Source organism: Lemur catta, chromosome 5 (genome assembly GCF_020740605.2).
Source record: "Lemur catta isolate mLemCat1 chromosome 5, mLemCat1.pri, whole genome shotgun sequence".
Taxonomy (NCBI): Eukaryota; Metazoa; Chordata; class Mammalia; order Primates; family Lemuridae; genus Lemur; species Lemur catta.
In genome coordinates, this window is record NC_059132.1 from 6,606,373 (window position 1) to 6,623,958 (window position 17,586).

General features: G+C 34.6%; 1 protein-coding gene across 17 annotated transcripts in view; it reads left to right on the forward strand.

Moving 5' to 3' along the window:
- LOC123637857 (ankyrin repeat and KH domain-containing protein 1) overlaps nt 1–17,586 on the forward strand; it is a 133,165-nt gene that overhangs the window by 43,191 nt on the left and 72,388 nt on the right. For 16 of the 17 annotated variants that reach the window (XM_045550962.1, XM_045550965.1, XM_045550968.1 and 13 more), the window contains exons 7-10: nt 1,719–1,813; nt 11,012–11,249; nt 11,541–11,732; nt 15,696–15,805. In XM_045550962.1, the coding sequence (XP_045406918.1) occupies nt 1,719–1,813; nt 11,012–11,249; nt 11,541–11,732; nt 15,696–15,805 (635 nt within the window). The remainder of the gene's footprint in view (nt 1–1,718; nt 1,814–11,011; nt 11,250–11,540; nt 11,733–15,695; nt 15,806–17,586) is intronic. The other variant, XM_045550979.1, reaches the window with a different exon arrangement.

Consider the following 17,586-nt stretch of genomic DNA (forward strand, 5'->3'; position numbering starts at 1 on the left):
AGATAAAACATTACTTGTAAACAATATTTTAGTGTATGCACTTTCAGTATGTTAAGTATCTTTATAAACAGACATACATATATTTTAAACACTAAAATTTATTTATTTATTTCTAACACTATAAAAGTCTGCTTATCTTAGCAATGTATCATGAACACTTTCCCATCTCAATAAATATTCTTGTAACACAACTGCAAATACTACATGATCTTGATCTTGATGATCATGTAGTATTTCACTGTTTCAGTTAGGATTAGATTTGACTGCATATGTCTCAAAACCTAAATTAATAATGATTTGAACAAAAGAGAAGTCCAAGATTAAGCCATTTAGGGCCAGGATGGCAGTTCCTTTGTCATCAAGATTTTAGAATTCTGTTTTTCTACTCCACTATCCTAGTGTCCTTAAGGTTACCTATAAACCAAGATGGTGGCTAGGGCCCCAGCAAGCCATATTCTAGGAATGATGATGAAGATAAGGGCAAAATAAGGAGTGCCTTCCAATTTAGTAAGCTCCCTTTAAAAAGTCTTCCTAGAAATTCCACCTTGTAATTCTCACTTAATATCTGTCTCATTGGCTACAGTTAGCTGCAAGGGAGGCAGAGAAATGTAGTCTTTTAGTCAGGCATGTTGCCACCCATATAAAATCGGAGTTCTGTTACTAAGAAAGAATAAGAGCATAGATATTGAGTAGGGAACTAGCAGTCTCTGCCAAATACATCAAATAGATGCACCATAATTGCCTCTTGTTGGACCCTTGAATTGTTTCCAGTTTTTCACTATTATTAAAAACACTGTGATAAACATCCTTGTGTAGACATTTTTGCCTAATCTCTGATTATTTCCTCAGGATAAATTCCTGAAAGTGGAATTACTGGATCAAAGGGTGTGGATATTTTTAAGACTTTTGATACATATTGCCAAATTGCCTTCTGGAAAGGTTGAACCAATTCTAACTCCCACCAGCAGTGTTTGAATCCCCTTTACCCCACCCTATACCCTCATCAACACTGGGTGTTAGCATTCTTTTTAATATTTGCCATTTTGATAGTAATAAAAAATGGTGTCTGATTTTAATTTGCATTTCTTTAGTAGGAAGGTTTAATATCTTTTTTATCAGTTCAATATTCATTTGTGTTTCTTTTCTGAAGTAGCATTTCATATCCTTCACCCATTTTTCCACTGGAGTGTTTATCTTTTTCTTATTGACTATTAAGGCTGTTTATATAATATGTTAAATGCATATTTAGAACTAGAATTATTTTAAATGGAGTTTTCTGTGCCTGCTCATTGCCACAGTGAGTTTATGGTTGTTTTAAAACTGCTTTTCTGGAAAGTGTGATCCAAAGATACTTTAGTTGGTTTTCTGTTTGATTTCAGTGTTTTGATTTGATAAATGGTTTATGTAGACTAAATCAAGGAAAAAGCATTATTGCTTTACTTAACTTGAATTATATGCTTTGGACTAATTTAGCCTTTAAAACCTAGATAATATGACTTTTATGAGAACTTGCTTATTGTTTTGAATCAGCTTTGTAAAACTGTTACTGATTTATTTACTGAATACAGAGTAAGTTCCCATAATTTTTTGCGTAGATATCTGAAAGAAAAAGATTCCAGATTTTAATACTTAATACTTGTATTAAGTAAAAATACAATACATTGTATTTTTAAATGGATAGTAAATTCTTTTAAAAACTTTATTCTTTTTTTTTTAAGGCCATTTGGATATGGTTCGTTTTCTGCTTGAAGCTGGTGCAGATCAAGAGCACAAAACGGATGAGATGCACACTGCCTTAATGGAGGCTTGCATGGTAATTTTAAATTGTACTCATTTGAGATTTTGTGGGAAGAAAAGATCATATGTGTTTAAACCTTTAAGAATTATTAATTGGTTTTTGGTTTATATAATTTCTTAACCCAATTCTAATTTAAACACAGTTGATGCTTGAGTATCTGCTTTTGGAAGAGAACAGTAACATATAATCCTAAAGTAAAGTATTTGGCTTTAGGGATATTATTCCTAAAACTGTAATTTTGGAGATAGTAGGCATATTTCTGTTGTCTTTATAGCTTCATATTATAATCTTATATAGAAAATTGACCTCAAAATATATTGACTCATATACTCTATGGATAACCTGTAAAGCATTTAACTGTTTCTTTTGATAATAATCTAGCATTGTATTTTTAATCCAAACATTTTGTATCTAAGAGAATTATCACCGTTTAGAGCTGGGTGTGATAGCTCATGCCTATAATGCCAGCTGCTAGGGAGGCTGAGGTGGGAGGATGGCTTGAGGCCAGGAGTTTGAGACCACTGGGCTACATAGCAAGATCCCCTCTCTAAAAAAACAAAAAGAGAGAGAGAGAGAGAATTATCACCTTTAATGCTGTCAATCCAGAAATCATTTTTCTTTTTCTGTAAGCACATTGATATCATGCATCTATGCATATCTATAAAGATTACATGAAATACTAAGAAATTCAAAGCATTCTGAGAAGTTTTTAAGACAGATTTAATGATAAGAAAAGTACCTGGAAGTACAAATGTTTTTTTGTGATGTGATTAAGTAAGCTTATTGGCTATGTTAATTTTTATTTTATTGACTATTGTTGTGTGTAACAAATCACTCAAAACAGTGGCTTAATACAACAGCCACTTATCTCTTATGGTTCTGTGAATTGATCAGATGGTTCTTCCGTTGGTCTCTCTTGATGGGGTATTTCTCATGCAGCTGGGTAGAATTTCTAAGATGGCTTAACTCACATGTCTGGCACCTAGGTGGGGATGGCTGGAGGGTCGGGACCTCTGTCTTTCCATAGGTGGTCTCTCCCTGTGGCTGTCTTGTGCTTCTTTAAAGTTAGCTGTATTCTAAGGATTAACATTCTAAGAGTCTGAGAACTGACACAGCATCATTTTCTTCAAATTCTGTGGATTAAATTAGTCATAGTGCAGCCCACATTCAAGGAAGGGAAGAGGTTAATCCTTGATGAGGGGGTGTGACAAAGAATTTGTTATCTTTGCACAACTCCTAAGAAATTTTGTTATTTTTCTTAATATAAAAAATTCTCAAACCATAGCTGTATTGCTGTATTATTTCTGAATGAGGTGTTCTTGTATCCTTGCTCTACCAAACACATACTGATATTCAAGGTAATCAGTAGAGTACATTGTAGAAAAAAGTCTGAGCTAATAATCTGTATAAATGGATTAGCAATTGGAATATTTAATACATTTATTTTAAAGATTCCCTTAAATAACTTTTTTTTTTAACCTGAGAAACCGTATGAACTAAATTACTATTTGATTATAGAGTATATCAAGAATATGTTTTAAAGAAATTATTTTTGACTGGGCACGGTGGCTCACGCCTGTAATCCTAGCACTCTGGGAGGCTGCGGTGGGAGGATCGCTTGAGGTCAGGAGTTTGAGACCAGCCTGAACAAGAGCAAGACCCTGTCTTTACTAAAAATAGAAAGAAATTATCTGGACAACTAAAAATATATAGGAAGAAAAAAATTAGCCAGGCATGGTGGTGCATGCCTGTAGTCCCAAGCTACTTGGGAGGCTACGGCAGAAGGATTGCTTAAGCCCAGGAGTTTGAGGTTCCTGTGAGTTAGGCTGATGCCATGGCACTCTAGCCCAGGCAACAGAGCGAGACTCTGTCTCTAAAAAAAAAAAAAAGAAAGAAATTACTTTTGCTGGGCATAGTGGCTCATACCTGTAATCCCAGCATTTTGGGAGTCACAGATACAAGCATTGCTTGAGCCCAGGAGTTCAAGAACGAGATGCCATCTCTACAAAAAAAATTTTTTAAATTAGCCAGGTGTAGTGACATGCACCTTTAGTCCTAGCTATTTGGGAGGCTGAGGCAGAAGGATCACTTGAGCCCAGGAGTTGGAGGCTGCAGTGAGCTATGATTATGCCACTGCATTCCAGCCTGGACAACAGAGCAGGACCCCGTCTCTTAAAAAAACAGAACAAAACACTATTTTCTCACACTCCTATAAATGATGGATAAAATATAATACTTATAAATTGGATATCACATATAATAAACTGTCAAATCTTAAATATATTGCTTGATGTATATATATATATATGCATATATATATGTGTGTGTGTGTGTGTGTGTGTGTATATATATATATATATAAAATTTTCCCATGGAACAACCAGATCAAGACATAGCACCCCAGAAGGCTCACTCATGCCCCCACCCAGTCTTAAGGAATAACTATGATTTTAACTTATGTTACCATAAATTAGTTTTCTTGTTTTTGAGCTTCATATAAATAGGATAATATAGTAAGTATTCTTTTTATTTTTATTTTTTTCATTTGAGACAGGGTCTTGCTCTGTCTCTCTAGTTAGAGTGCAGTGGCGTCATCGTAGCTTACTGCAACCTGACAACCTGAAACTCCTGGGCTTGAGCAGTCCTCCTGCCTCAGCCTCCCAAGTAGCTGGGACTATAGGCATGCACCATCACACCTGGCTAATTTTTCTAGTTCTTGTAGAGACAGGGTCTCTCCCTTGCCCTTGCTCAGGCTGGTCTTAAACTCCTGGCCTTAAGTAATCTTCCTACCTCAGCCTCCCAAAGTGCTAGAATTATAGGCATGAGCCATTGTGCCCGGCCTGATAATACAATAAGTATTCTTTTGTGTCTGACTTCTTTCATTCAACATTATGCATGTGAGGTTATCCATGTTTCTCCACTTTATTGTAGTTTGCTTTTTTTCATTTATGTGTAGTATTCCATTGCATAAATGCACCACTATTTCTTTATTCAATCTGCTATGATGGACATTTATGTTGGTTCCAGACCTTGGCTGTTAAGAATAGAGCTTCTGGGCAGGCGCGGTGGCTCATGCCTGTAATCCTAGAACTCTGGGAGGATGAGGTGGGTGGATCATTTGAGCTCAGGAGTTTGAGACCCTGTCCCTACTAAAAATAGAAAGGAATTAGATGGACAACTAAAAATATATAGAAAAAGTTAGCTGGGCATGGTGGCGCATGCCTGTAGTCCCAGCTACTCGGGAGACTGAGGCAGAAGGATTGCTTGAGCCCAGGAATTTGAGGTTGCTATGAGCTGGACTGACGCCATGGCACTCTAGCCCAGGCAACAGAGCGAGACTCAGTCTCAAAAGAAAAAAAAAAAAAAAAAGAATAGAGCTTCTTTGAACATCGTTATCCATGTCTTTTGGTTGGCACAAGTGATTGTTTCTGTTGGGTAGGAGTAAAATTGCTATTTTTAGTTTCTAAAAGTTTGAATATTTACCTGTTATCTTTCTGTTAATGATTCCTAGTTTGATTCTTTTGTGATCAGAGAACACACTTTGTGTGATTCCAGGTTTTTTTCAATTTCTGAGATTTGTTTTATGGCCAGTATGTGGATTTATATTCTGTGGGGACTTGAAAAGTTTGTATATTTAGCTGTTATTGGGTGGAGTATTCTCTAAATGTCAGGTAGATCATGTGGATAGATATATTCTTCTGATTTTCTATCTAGTTTTGTTCTAGTGATTGTGGAGAGAGAGGTGTTAAAATCTCCAGCTATAATGGTGGATTTGCCCATTTCTTCTTCAGTTGTTTCTTCTTTATATTTTGGGACATTGTTATTTGGTGCATATACAATTTTAGAAGTGCTCTGTATTTTTGGCTGATTAACCTTTTTATTATTATATAAAGTCTCTTTCTGTCTCTGGTAATTTTCTTTGCTCTGAGGTCTCCCTTATTTGATACTAAGGTAGCTACTCTTACTTCCTTTTGACTGTTTGCCTGATACATATTTTTGTCCTGCCTATAGCATTATATTGAAGTGTGAGTTTCTTATAAATAGCATACATTTGGGTCATGTTTACAACCCACTTCATCAATCTCTTTTATTTGGTTTGCTTAGACCTACATTTACATTTAATAAAATTATTGGTATGGTGTTTTCATATTCTGATTCTATGTTGAAGTTTATTTTTTCATTCATTTTTTCCCTTTTATTCTGTTTAACATATCATTAATAGTTATTTTGAGGTCCTTTTCTGCTAACTCCTATATTTGAGTCACTCTTGGGATTGGTTTTATTGATTATTTTATATTTTGATTGTAAGTCACTTTTTCCCTGTCACTTACATCTATTCATTTTTTATTATAAGCCATACATTGTGGATGATACCTTTTAGGCATTCTATATTATGCTGTCCTCCTTTTAAGCCTATTAAATTTTGTTCTAGCAAGCAGTTGAATTACCAGTAGATCACTTTGGTCCTGGTGAGGCTTGATTTCAGCTTTGCCCTTCCTCCTACGGTGTACTCCTTAGTCCTTATGGATAGCCTTCTACAATCTCAGCTGAAATCCTGGCTTATTCCTCAAGGTCTGTCCATTTTGGCTGAGTCAGAACTCCCAAGATCTCCAGGCTTTCCTGGAGTCCCATCCTTGGCATGCTCAATTCAAGAGTTGCCCAGGTAACTGAAGAGAATTTTGTATAGATTTTTTGGGACTCCTTTTCTATGTTTTCTTTTTCTCTGGTACCCTGCCCCCACTCCCCAAGACCTAACTGTCTTGGCTGGCTCATATTCTGATCTTTGTTTCCTTTGCCCAGTGAAATGTTCACTCTCTGTTTGGCATTTATTTCCCATGACTTAGGGAAGGGAAATAGGTTTGGAAGATGTCCACGGGGAGAAAGCTGGAGTAAATGTAGGGTTCATCTCATGTACTACTTTTTTCAGTGATAACCCTAGCTTGGTTGCTGTCCAGTGCCTCCAAACAGCTTCTCCTATCTGCCCTGGCTTTTATAGTTGTACCTAGTACAATTCCTCTCTTAATGTATGTATTTAAGATAAAGAATCTTAAATTCAAGTAAAACAATTTATTGAGAGTCAGGAGGGACTAGTAGGCACAATAGCAGTTCCCTAAAATCCTTACTTTTTTTTTCAATTAGAAATTTATTTCAAATACCAGATAACGCAACACAGTAATTTGCTTAAAATATATTTTATTTTACATATATTTGAAATATTAGTAAAACTAACATTTTTATGTGAAGTCATCTGTTTTTGGCATTGTATCAAAAGTGATTAAAGCTCAGCTAGTCATTTAGTTAAGCATAATGAAACTCTTGATGGATACTGAAATTTAACAATTAAGGTTTCTTTAATTATTTTTTAAAACTTTAGAAAATATTTAATTATGGGTACATAATAGTTGTATGTATTTATAGGGCTCATATCATGTTTTGATATAGGCATACAATGTGTATTAATCAAATAAGGGTAATTGGACTGTCAACTTCAGGCATTTATTGTTCCTTTATATTAGTAACATTTTAGTTCCAGTTTTATTTTAAAGTATACCATAATTTATTGTTGATTATAGTCACTTTGTTGTGCTATCAAATATTCATTCTGTTGAACTATATTTTTGCACCCATTAACCATCCCCACTTTATCCCCCCTCCCTGCTATGCTTCCTTTCTGCTGGTAACCATCATTCTACTCTCTGTCTCCATGAGATAATGTTTTTAATATTTAGTTCCCATATATCAATAAGAACATGCTAGATTTGTCCTTCTGTGCTTGGCTTATTTTACTTGACATAATGTTTTCCATTTCCATTCATATTGTTGCAAATGGCAAGATTTCATTCTTTTTTATGATTGAATAATATACCATTGTGTATATGTATCACAATTTCTTTATCGATTCATCTGTTGATGGACACTTAGGTTGAGTCTAAATCTTGGCTTTTGTGAATAGTGCTGCAATAATAATGGGAGTACAGATAGCTTTTGATATACTGAATTCCCTTCTTTTGGATATATACCTTGCAGTAGTATTGCTGGGTCTTATGGTAGTTCTATTTTTAGTTTTTTGAGGAAACTCCATACTATTCTCCATAGTGGTTATACTAATTTACGTTCCTACCAACCGTGTATGAGGGTTTCCCTTTCTCCACATCCTCTCTGACAATTTATTAATTGCCTATCTTTTTGTATAAAAGCCATTTTAACTGGGGTGAGATGATAATTCGTTGTGGTTTTGATTTGCATTTCTCTGATGACTAATGATGTTGAGCTTTTTCTCGTATACCTGTTGGCCATTTGTTATGTCTTCTTTTGAGAAATGTCTGTCCAGATCCTTTGCCCGTTTTTAATTGGATTATTTGATTTTTTTTTAGTATTGAGCTGTTAGAGCTCCTTATATATTCTAGTTATTAATCCCTTGTCAAATGGGTAGTTTGCAGATATTTTCTCCCATTCTGTGGGTTGTCTCTTCACTTTGTTGATTGTTTCCTTTGCTGTGCAGAAGCTTTTTAGCTTGGTGTGATCCCATTTGTCCAGTTTGCTTTGGTTGTCTGTGCTTTGGTGTTACTCAAGAAGTCATTGCCCAGACCAATGTCCTGAAGTGGTTCCCCAATGCTTAGTTAATTTCATAGTTTCAGGTCTTATATTTAAGTATTTAATCCATTTTGATTTGATTTTTGTATGTGGTGAGAGATATGGGTCCAATCTTCTGCATATAGGTATTGTTTTCCCAGCACCATTTATTGAAGGGACTGTCTGTCCTTTCCCCAGTGTATGTTCTTGGCACCTTTGTCAAAGATAAGTTTACTATAGATGTGTAGATTTATTTCTGGGTTCTCTATTCTATTCCTCTAGTGTATGTGTCTGTTTTTATGCCAATACCACATTGTTTTGGTTTTTACAGCTTTATAGTATTATTTGATGTCAGGTAATGTGATTCCTCCAGATTTGTTCTTATTGCTCAGGATGGCTTTGGCTATTCTGGGTCTTCTGTTCCATATAATTTTAAGATTATTTTTTTCTATTTCTGTAAAGAATGCTATTGGTATTTTGGTGGGGATTGCATTGAATCTGTAGACTGCTTTAGGTAGCATGGACATTTTAACAATATTGATTCTTCCAATCTATAAACTGGAGTATCTTTCAATTTTTTCTTGTCCACTTCAATTTCTTTCATCAGTGTTTTATAGTTTTCATTATAGAATGCTTTCACTTCTTTAGTTAAGTTTATTCCTGGGTATTTTATTTTATTTGTAGCTATTGTAAATGGGATTGCTTTCTTGTTTTTTTTTCCAGATTATTTACTATTGGCATATATAAATGCTACTGATTTTTGTATGTTGATTTTTGTATCCTGCAGCTTTACTGAATTTGTTTAACAGTGGTTTTTTTTGTTTTGTTTTGTTTTGTTTTACAAATCTGAAGGGGCTATGTTTATCAGTTTCAATAGTTTTTTGGTGGAGTCTTTAGGTTTCTCTAGATAATAAGATCATATCGTCTGCAAACAAGGATGGTTTGACTTCTTCCTTTCCAATTTGGATGCCCCTTATTTCTTTCTCTTGTGTCATTGCTGTAGTTAGAACTTCCAGTACTATTGTTCTAGCTAGAGCTAGAATCTCCAGTGGTGAAAGTGGAGTTTAATTAATTCTTTTTTTTTTTTTTTTTTTTTTGAGACAGAGTCTCATTTTGTTGCCCGGGCTAGAGTGAGTGCCGTGGCGTCAGCCTAGCTCACAGCAACCTCAAACTCTTGGGCTTAAGTGATCCTACTGCCTCAGCCTCCCGAGTAGCTGGGACTACAGACATGTGCCACCATGCCCGGCTAATTTTTTCTATATAGATTTTTAGCTGTCCAAATCATTTCTTTCTATTTTTGGTAGAGACAGGGTCTCACTCTTGCTCAGGCTGGTCTCGAACTCTTGACCTCGAGCGATCCACCCACCTCATCCTCCCAGAGTGCTAGGATTACAGGCATGAGCCACCGCACCCGGCCTAATTAATTCTTTAATAAAAGAATCATCTAATCTTATAAAGCCTTATTTTTGTACTCTGTAGATTCTTCATTAGCAATATTTTGGTCTTTTTTTTTTTGAGACGGAGTCTTGCTCTGTCGCCTGGACTAGAGCACATGGCGTCAGCCTAGCTCACAGCAACCTCAAACTCCTGGGCTCAGGCAATCCTCAAACTCCTGGGCTCAAGCAATCCCTCTGCCTCAGCCTCCCGAGTAGGTAGGACTACAGGTGTACACCACCACACCTGGCTAATTTTTTCTATTTTTAGTAAAGATGGGGTCTTGTTTTTGCTCAGGCTGGTCTCAAACTCCTGATCTCAAGAGGCTTCCTCCCAGAGTGCTAGGATTATAGGCATGAACCATCGCACCCGACCTCGGTCATTTTTGAAATATAGAACAACATAGCATCTGACTTTATGTGCCACAACAGGCATCATTGAGGCCTATATAAATTTTGAAGTCAAAAATTTGAAATCAAGGAAGGGTATTTATGATGATAGAGGGATAGAATGGATACTTTCCATGAGAATGTTTTATTGTTAATTGCCTTACTATCCATGCAAATGGGCCCATGGTAAAATCATTTACAAATGAATATGATACTTATTTTTAAATCTTTGTAAAATTTTTTGCGTCATTGCAACAAGCTGTTGTAGTGAGGGAAAATATAGGGTAGTATCAGTCCATAGGGGTTTGTCTTGGTGACATAATCCCAAGTGGTTATGACTTCACAGAATTTGTTGTGTTATTTTTTTGCCAAGCCTTTGTTTTTAAAATAGATCTGATACTGTTTCTATACTTGAATATGACACCTGAGTTTGAGGGTATGGCTATATTTGACCTGGCATGAGTATAAACTAATTATTTTGATGTACTGTTGACTGTGGATCTAACAGTTTTTTGAACTTCAAAAAATGTGGAAATTCAAAATTATTTGGAATTGTGACTGTATATCACCAAGTCCAATTTTTTTGGAGAATTTTGGGCTTGCTCCAAAGTAAGGTAAAATAAGTTTTAAATTATTTAAAAATAATATTAATGAACTTCGGGTAAGGCTCAGATGAGCATGATAAGCTAAATCTTCTAATCTTCCTTTCTGTTTTCTTCCTTTCTATCTTTTTCCCATCTCTTTTCTTGCACTTAAAAAAATCTCAAAACAAAAAAATTTCTCTCCTTTTGCTTTACTTCTGAAAATCTGCATGCAGGATGGACATGTAGAGGTGGCACGTTTGCTTTTGGATAGTGGTGCTCAAGTGAATATGCCTGCGGATTCATTTGAATCTCCATTGACACTAGCTGCCTGTGGAGGGCATGTTGAATTGGCAGCTCTACTTATTGAAAGGGGAGCAAATCTTGAAGAAGTTAATGATGAAGGATACACTCCCTTAATGGAAGCTGCTCGGGAAGGACACGAAGAGATGGTGGCACTACTCTTAGCACAAGGTAAAACAGTTTTACTTCACTTAAAAAAAATCAGTTTCCTTTGGATGTTTTTGTGAGTATCAGTGAAATTTACTATAACTAGCATATATATATATATATATATATATACACATATATATATATATATATATATATGCATTTCGTTTTGCATTGATGATAAAATAAGTTGTTAACACCCTGGAAAGAACCACAGAAGCAGAGAAGATAGAGATGGTTATCACAATTCAGAAAAATGGTATCTTTATTATAAGTCTCTTGTAACTAGTTTAATATATTTTTATGTTTTCCCAGGAGCAAATATAAATGCCCAGACAGAAGAAACCCAAGAAACTGCTCTTACCTTGGCTTGCTGTGGAGGATTTTCTGAAGTTGCCGATTTCTTGATTAAGGCAGGGGCTGATATAGAACTTGGCTGTTCCACACCTCTGATGGAGGCTTCTCAGGAAGGACACTTGGAGTTGGTTAAATATTTGTTGGCTGCTGGTATGTGGCTTTAAAAATTCCTTATAGCTCAGAAAGATAAATACAAATAATAATTTACTTATATGTGGAATCTAAAGACATTGAACTCATAGGAATAGATAGGAGAATGGTAGTTATCAGAGTGTAGGGAGGTGGGAAGAAGGTGGATGTAGGGGAGAGGGGAGATGTTGGTCAAAGGGTACAAAATTTCTTTTAGACAGGAGGAACACATTTTAATGATCTGATACACAGCATGGTGACTAAGTTAACAATAATGTATATTTCAAATGTGTTAAAACAGTATATTTTAAATGTTCTCACACAAAGAAATAAATACATGAGGTGATGGATATGTTAATTAGCTTGATTTAATCATTCCATAACATATGCATATATCGTAACATCTCATTGTACCCCATATATATATATTATTTGTTAATTAAAAATAAAGGAAAATTAAATTAAAAAATTAAAAATGCCTTTTAGAAAAAGGCTTATGTCCAGGCATGGTGGCTCACGCCTATAAATCCTAGCACTGGGAGGCCGAGGTGGGAGGATTGCTTGCGCTCAGGAGTGCGAGACCACCCTGAGCAAGAGTGAGACACTGTCTCTACTAACAATAGAAAATTTGCCGGGGCCGGGCGCAGTGGCTCACGCCTGTAGTCCTAGCACTCTGGGAGGCCGAGGCGGGTGGATCGTTTGAACTCAGGAGTTGGAGACCAGCCTGAGCAAGAGTGAGACCCGGTCTCTACTAAAAAAAAAAAAATAGAAAGAAATTAGCTGAACAACTAAAAATATATAGAAAAAAATTAGCCAGGCATGGTGGCGCATGCTTGTAATCCCAGCTACTTGGGAGGCTGAGGCAGAAGGATTGCTTGAGCCCAGGAGTTTGAGGTTGCTGTGAGCTAGGCTGATGCCATGGCACTCTAGCCCAGGCAACAGAGTGAGATTCTGTCTCAAAAAAAGAAAAAAGAAAATCAGCTGGGCATCATGGCATGAGCCTATAGTCCCAGCTATTCTGGAGGCTGAGGCAGGAGGATCACTTGGGCCTAGGAGTTTGAGGTTGCAGTGAGTTATGATGACACCACTGCACTCTACCCAGGGCAACGTTTTTCAAAGACGGGATGAATATTTATTACGAAATTGTTAAATAACAGAGCCGGGTGCTGTGGCTCATATGTGTAATACCAGCACTTTGGGAGGCTGAAGCAGGAGGATTGCTTGAGGCCAGGAGTTTGAGGCTGCAGTGAGATATGATTGTGCCATTGCACTCCAGCTTGGGCAACAGAGCTAGACCCTGTCTCTAAAGAAACACGAACAAACAAAAAAGAAATTATTGAATAACAAGCAATCTGCTCAGCTCTTGTGTTATCTCTATTAATTGCTGCCAGTTCCTGTGTAATAAGAAATGTAGATATGGAAACTGATGCATAATGATGTTGTTAATAGTGACAAAGCCAACATTAAAACTTAGAACTCCTGACATTGTTTTTTCTACAGCATCACCATTAATTCTAATATTTAGCTCCTTTTGCTGATTTGAAGTATATAGTTCCCAGAACTATCTCAGTGTTTGAGAATCACTTTTTTATATGATCACTACCTAAAAATTTTTTCCCCTAGGTTTAGGTGTGATTTATTTATGTGAAGTTCTTATAGTGTTGTACTAAAGACAACTCCAGTAGGGCCTATACAGTTAAAAACCACTAAAAACCCTTTTTGTTATGACATTTTTTCCACACACATAGAGAATATAGTACATTGAACTCTAAGAACCCATCACCCAGTTAAAATATGAATGTTTAATTCATGGCCAATCTTAACTTCATCTGTACTCCCATTTCCCACTTATTTTTTTAAATTGTTTTTATTTAAAATAAATATTCTTAACTTAATTTTTAAAATAAAACATTTTTATAAATTATCTTTTCAGTATATATCTGTAAAAGATAATTTATAAAAATAACCACAATACCATTTTCCTGCCTGAGACTTTTTAATAATAGTTCCTTAGCAAATATCCGAGCAGTCTTCATATTTCTTTGATAGTCTTATAAATGTATATGTGTGTCTTTCATGAGTTGTTTGAATCAGGATTGAAATAAGATTTGTATAATCACTGTTGATTAATATGTCTCTTAAGTCTCTTTTAATCTATGGGCTCCCTGTCATTTTTCTTACAATTTTTGGTTGAAGAAATGGAATGTTTATCCTTTAGGCTTCCCAGAGTATGAATTTTGCTGATTTTATGTCCATGATTTTGTTTAACTTATTTTTCTGTCCCTTGAATTTTCCATAAATTAGTAGTCAGATCTAGAGGCTTAATTTGTATTGTTTTTTTTGTTTGTTTGTTTGTTTGTTTTTTTTGAGACACAGTCTCACTCTGTTGCCCAGGCTAGAGTGCCGTGTCGTCGGCCTAGCTCACAGCAACCTCAAATTCCTGGGCTCAAGCAATCCTCCAGCCTCAGCCTACCAAGTAGCTGGGATTACAGGCATGTGCCACCATGCCTGGCTAATTTTTTCTATATATATTTTTAGTTGTCCATATAATTTCTTTCTATTTTTTTTAGTAGAGATGGGGTCTCGCTATTGCTCAGGCTGGTCTTGAACTCCTGAGTGCAAACGATCCACCTACCTTGGCCTGCCAGAGTGCTAGGATTACAGGCGTGAGCCACCGTGCCTAGCCTGTATTCAGTTTTGATTTTTTTTTTTTGATGGACTACTTCATAGATGGTATTTTTGTACTTTCTTCAGGAGGTAATGAATGTCTAGTTGTCCCTCTTTTTGTGATATTATTAGATTTTGATAATCATTTCTTACATCCATTAATTAAGAGTTGCAAAATGGTGATATTCTAAATTTTTTTATTCCTTTCTTGTTTATTAGCTGGAATACATCTCTAAAGAGAAACTTCCCCATATCAACTATTTGGTTGCCCTTAAATTAAGTATAGATCATATAGGATTGGCAGGATAAATGTTTAATGTTTTCCCCCCTTTATTTCCCAGTTTCCAAAATAATGAGGTGGTTCTTAGCATCCTTCACAGGTGACTAGTAAACAGTTTTGTTTGTTTGTTTGTTTTTGGTTTGAACATCATTTTGAACTTTTGGATTTAAACATACATGATAGTTTTTACCACATTCACAGTCATCATTCTTTTTGATGTAAAAATTGTCAGAAGAAGGGACAATTTAAATATCTTTGATCAATAAGGTTAGCTCCTAAATCCTTTTGATAAGACCTCATTATAGTCTCTGATAGTTTCCTTGCTTTCTGATACGGCAAGGTTTTCTAGACTCATCTTGGGTAGTTTCTGTTCTAGTCTTAGAATCAATCATTTTTATAAGAAGCCCTAATTCCATTTAATAGGAAATGGTACTTAAGGATCACAATCTAAGATAGAAATGCTATTTCCACTTGATCTACCATTGTCTCTAGACCTTTTTAGTTGGTCAGGGCTAGGAAATATGTATTTTTCTTATAGATAAAATACATCATGCATTCATGTCAGTATTTCCAATTCAGAGTCACAGGGTTTTTCTTAAGCTCAATAATCTTATATCTGTGTTTTCTCGTAATCATGCTAAAAATTTCTGTTTTCACCAAATGATTACTCATTTGGCTTATACTACAATATCCATAGAATTGCCTCAGAATACAAACCAACACTACCACCAATATGATTTCTGAAAACTACTTAATATTTTTTGTTTTCATAGCTCTTTTACTCCTTAGGGTATATCTTACTAGTGTAGTGATGTATAGGCAGATTATACTGTCTTTTAAAATCATATGGTTTAGTTCTTTTCTATGTGGGTAAAAGTATTTTTATAAAGCATATTTAAAGGGAAATTAGGATGCTTAAATTGCATTTTTCTATTTTCACATTTTGAATTTTTCAGTTTCACCAGATTGCAAAATTGGACTAGCTGATATAATTTTATAGTTCACAAAGTAAATGTATGATTTGTTTTGTTTGCTAGGCGCTAATGTGCATGCTACAACAGCAACAGGAGACACAGCCTTAACCTATGCTTGTGAAAATGGACATACGGATGTTGCAGATGTTTTACTTCAAGCAGGGGCTGATTTAGTAAGATATTTTTAATTTCAAATATTTTCTCCTGAATGTTAATATTCATTCATACTTAATGTTTAGAAAACACTAGTCAAGATAATTAATTTGCATACTTTGTATATAATAACTTAAAAAAAAAGCTTGGGTACTGATTCTAGTTGTTGCATGTATTAATATTTAATGTGTTTGAAAATACTTGGTGTTAAATAGAGCATATTTTTTTCTTAGGTAAATTATTAATTTGTTTCTTCCTTTCATTCCAACCCTTTTGACATTTCTATACTTTTAAACTGCCCTTTATTACACATATTGTAAAGTCAATGATGTGTTTGTAGAATAGAATATGTCAGATCACTTTGAGTGATTTTAGTATTATTTTAATTGACACATAATACTTCAACATATTTATGGGGTACAAAATGTTATTTTGATACATGTATACAATGTGTATTGATCAAATTAGGGTGATTATATATCCATCACCACTTTGAGTGATTTGTTTTTTCTCTGATTAGACATAAAAACAAAGCTACTATTGCTAATCATCTTTCTAACAACATTATTATAAATTCTATTCTTTTTCTGTTCTTTTAGTATTTTCTGTTTTGGTTTTTCATAATTTCAAATTAGATGGCAGGTTCATGTTTATAGTAATCCTTACAACTATGGTTCCACTTAAAGAGTAATGCTTCTTGCTGAAATGTGTGCTTTTGACTAGTTTTTATTTTGTGAGGGTGCTTTAAACTGTTTTCTAGAGTTTCTCCCAGAATTGTCCTATATATTTCTTAAAAAACTATATTAGACAGACTCAGCTATAAATGTTGTAGAAAATTAGCTTTATTAATTTTAGTTAGTTATTTAGAAAAACTGTGTTAAGTGTTGCTTTTTAAATTTTTTCCAATAACAGACTTTCCCAATATTCCAATCCTGAGAACATTGTTGGAAAATAATTATTGACTAAAATAAATGCATAGTTTGATTATGCTGTTTATATTATCATTTCCACTAATAATAGTAGAAATGATATCATTTCTACTAATGATTTAATACTAAATATTGTAATGATGACATTACCATTCATTCTTACTAATCAAGATCTGCTCTGTCAGTTAAAATTTCTGATAGCTGTACTCTTTTTTTTGTCTGAGAATTATGACAGATAGGTAGATCTCAATCTTTTGATTTCTTTCTATATCATTTTTCCTTTTTTAGAGTTGCTTTGGATCATCTATAAAAATTAGAAAATGAAGTATTTCAGCACTTGAAATAAAATAGAATAAAGCATAAAAGCTTAGATATTGTAAGCAAAGTTTAATACTCTTATCCCTTGAATTTTTAACTGGAGTCTCTCTTCCTTTCATTTTCTAGAGAAAAGTCACTGTCTTAACCTGTTGAGAGTTCTGGGAAAGTTAAATAGGAAAAAGAGGAACTATTTGTTAAATGTATTCTAATGTACAGAAAAATCATACTGATTTTGACTGAGTTAAAAATCTGTTATTAAATATTTTTATAGTCTTCTAGTCTTCTGAAATTGGGTAGAGTGTTTATGATTTAGTTCCTTAGAAGAATTCCATTGAATGAACAGATACAACTATTTGGATTTACCGTAATTATTTACGTTCAAAATGTAAAATTAAAAATGGCTCAGATAAAGCCATATCTTAATTATCATGTACAAAGGTAATGCTATTATTCTAGCAATTATTTACTTTTCTGTTTTGCAATTGAATTTTGCATTCATATTTACATATAATTATAGTCATAGTATAATACAGTTATTTTGTATTTTTTCCAGT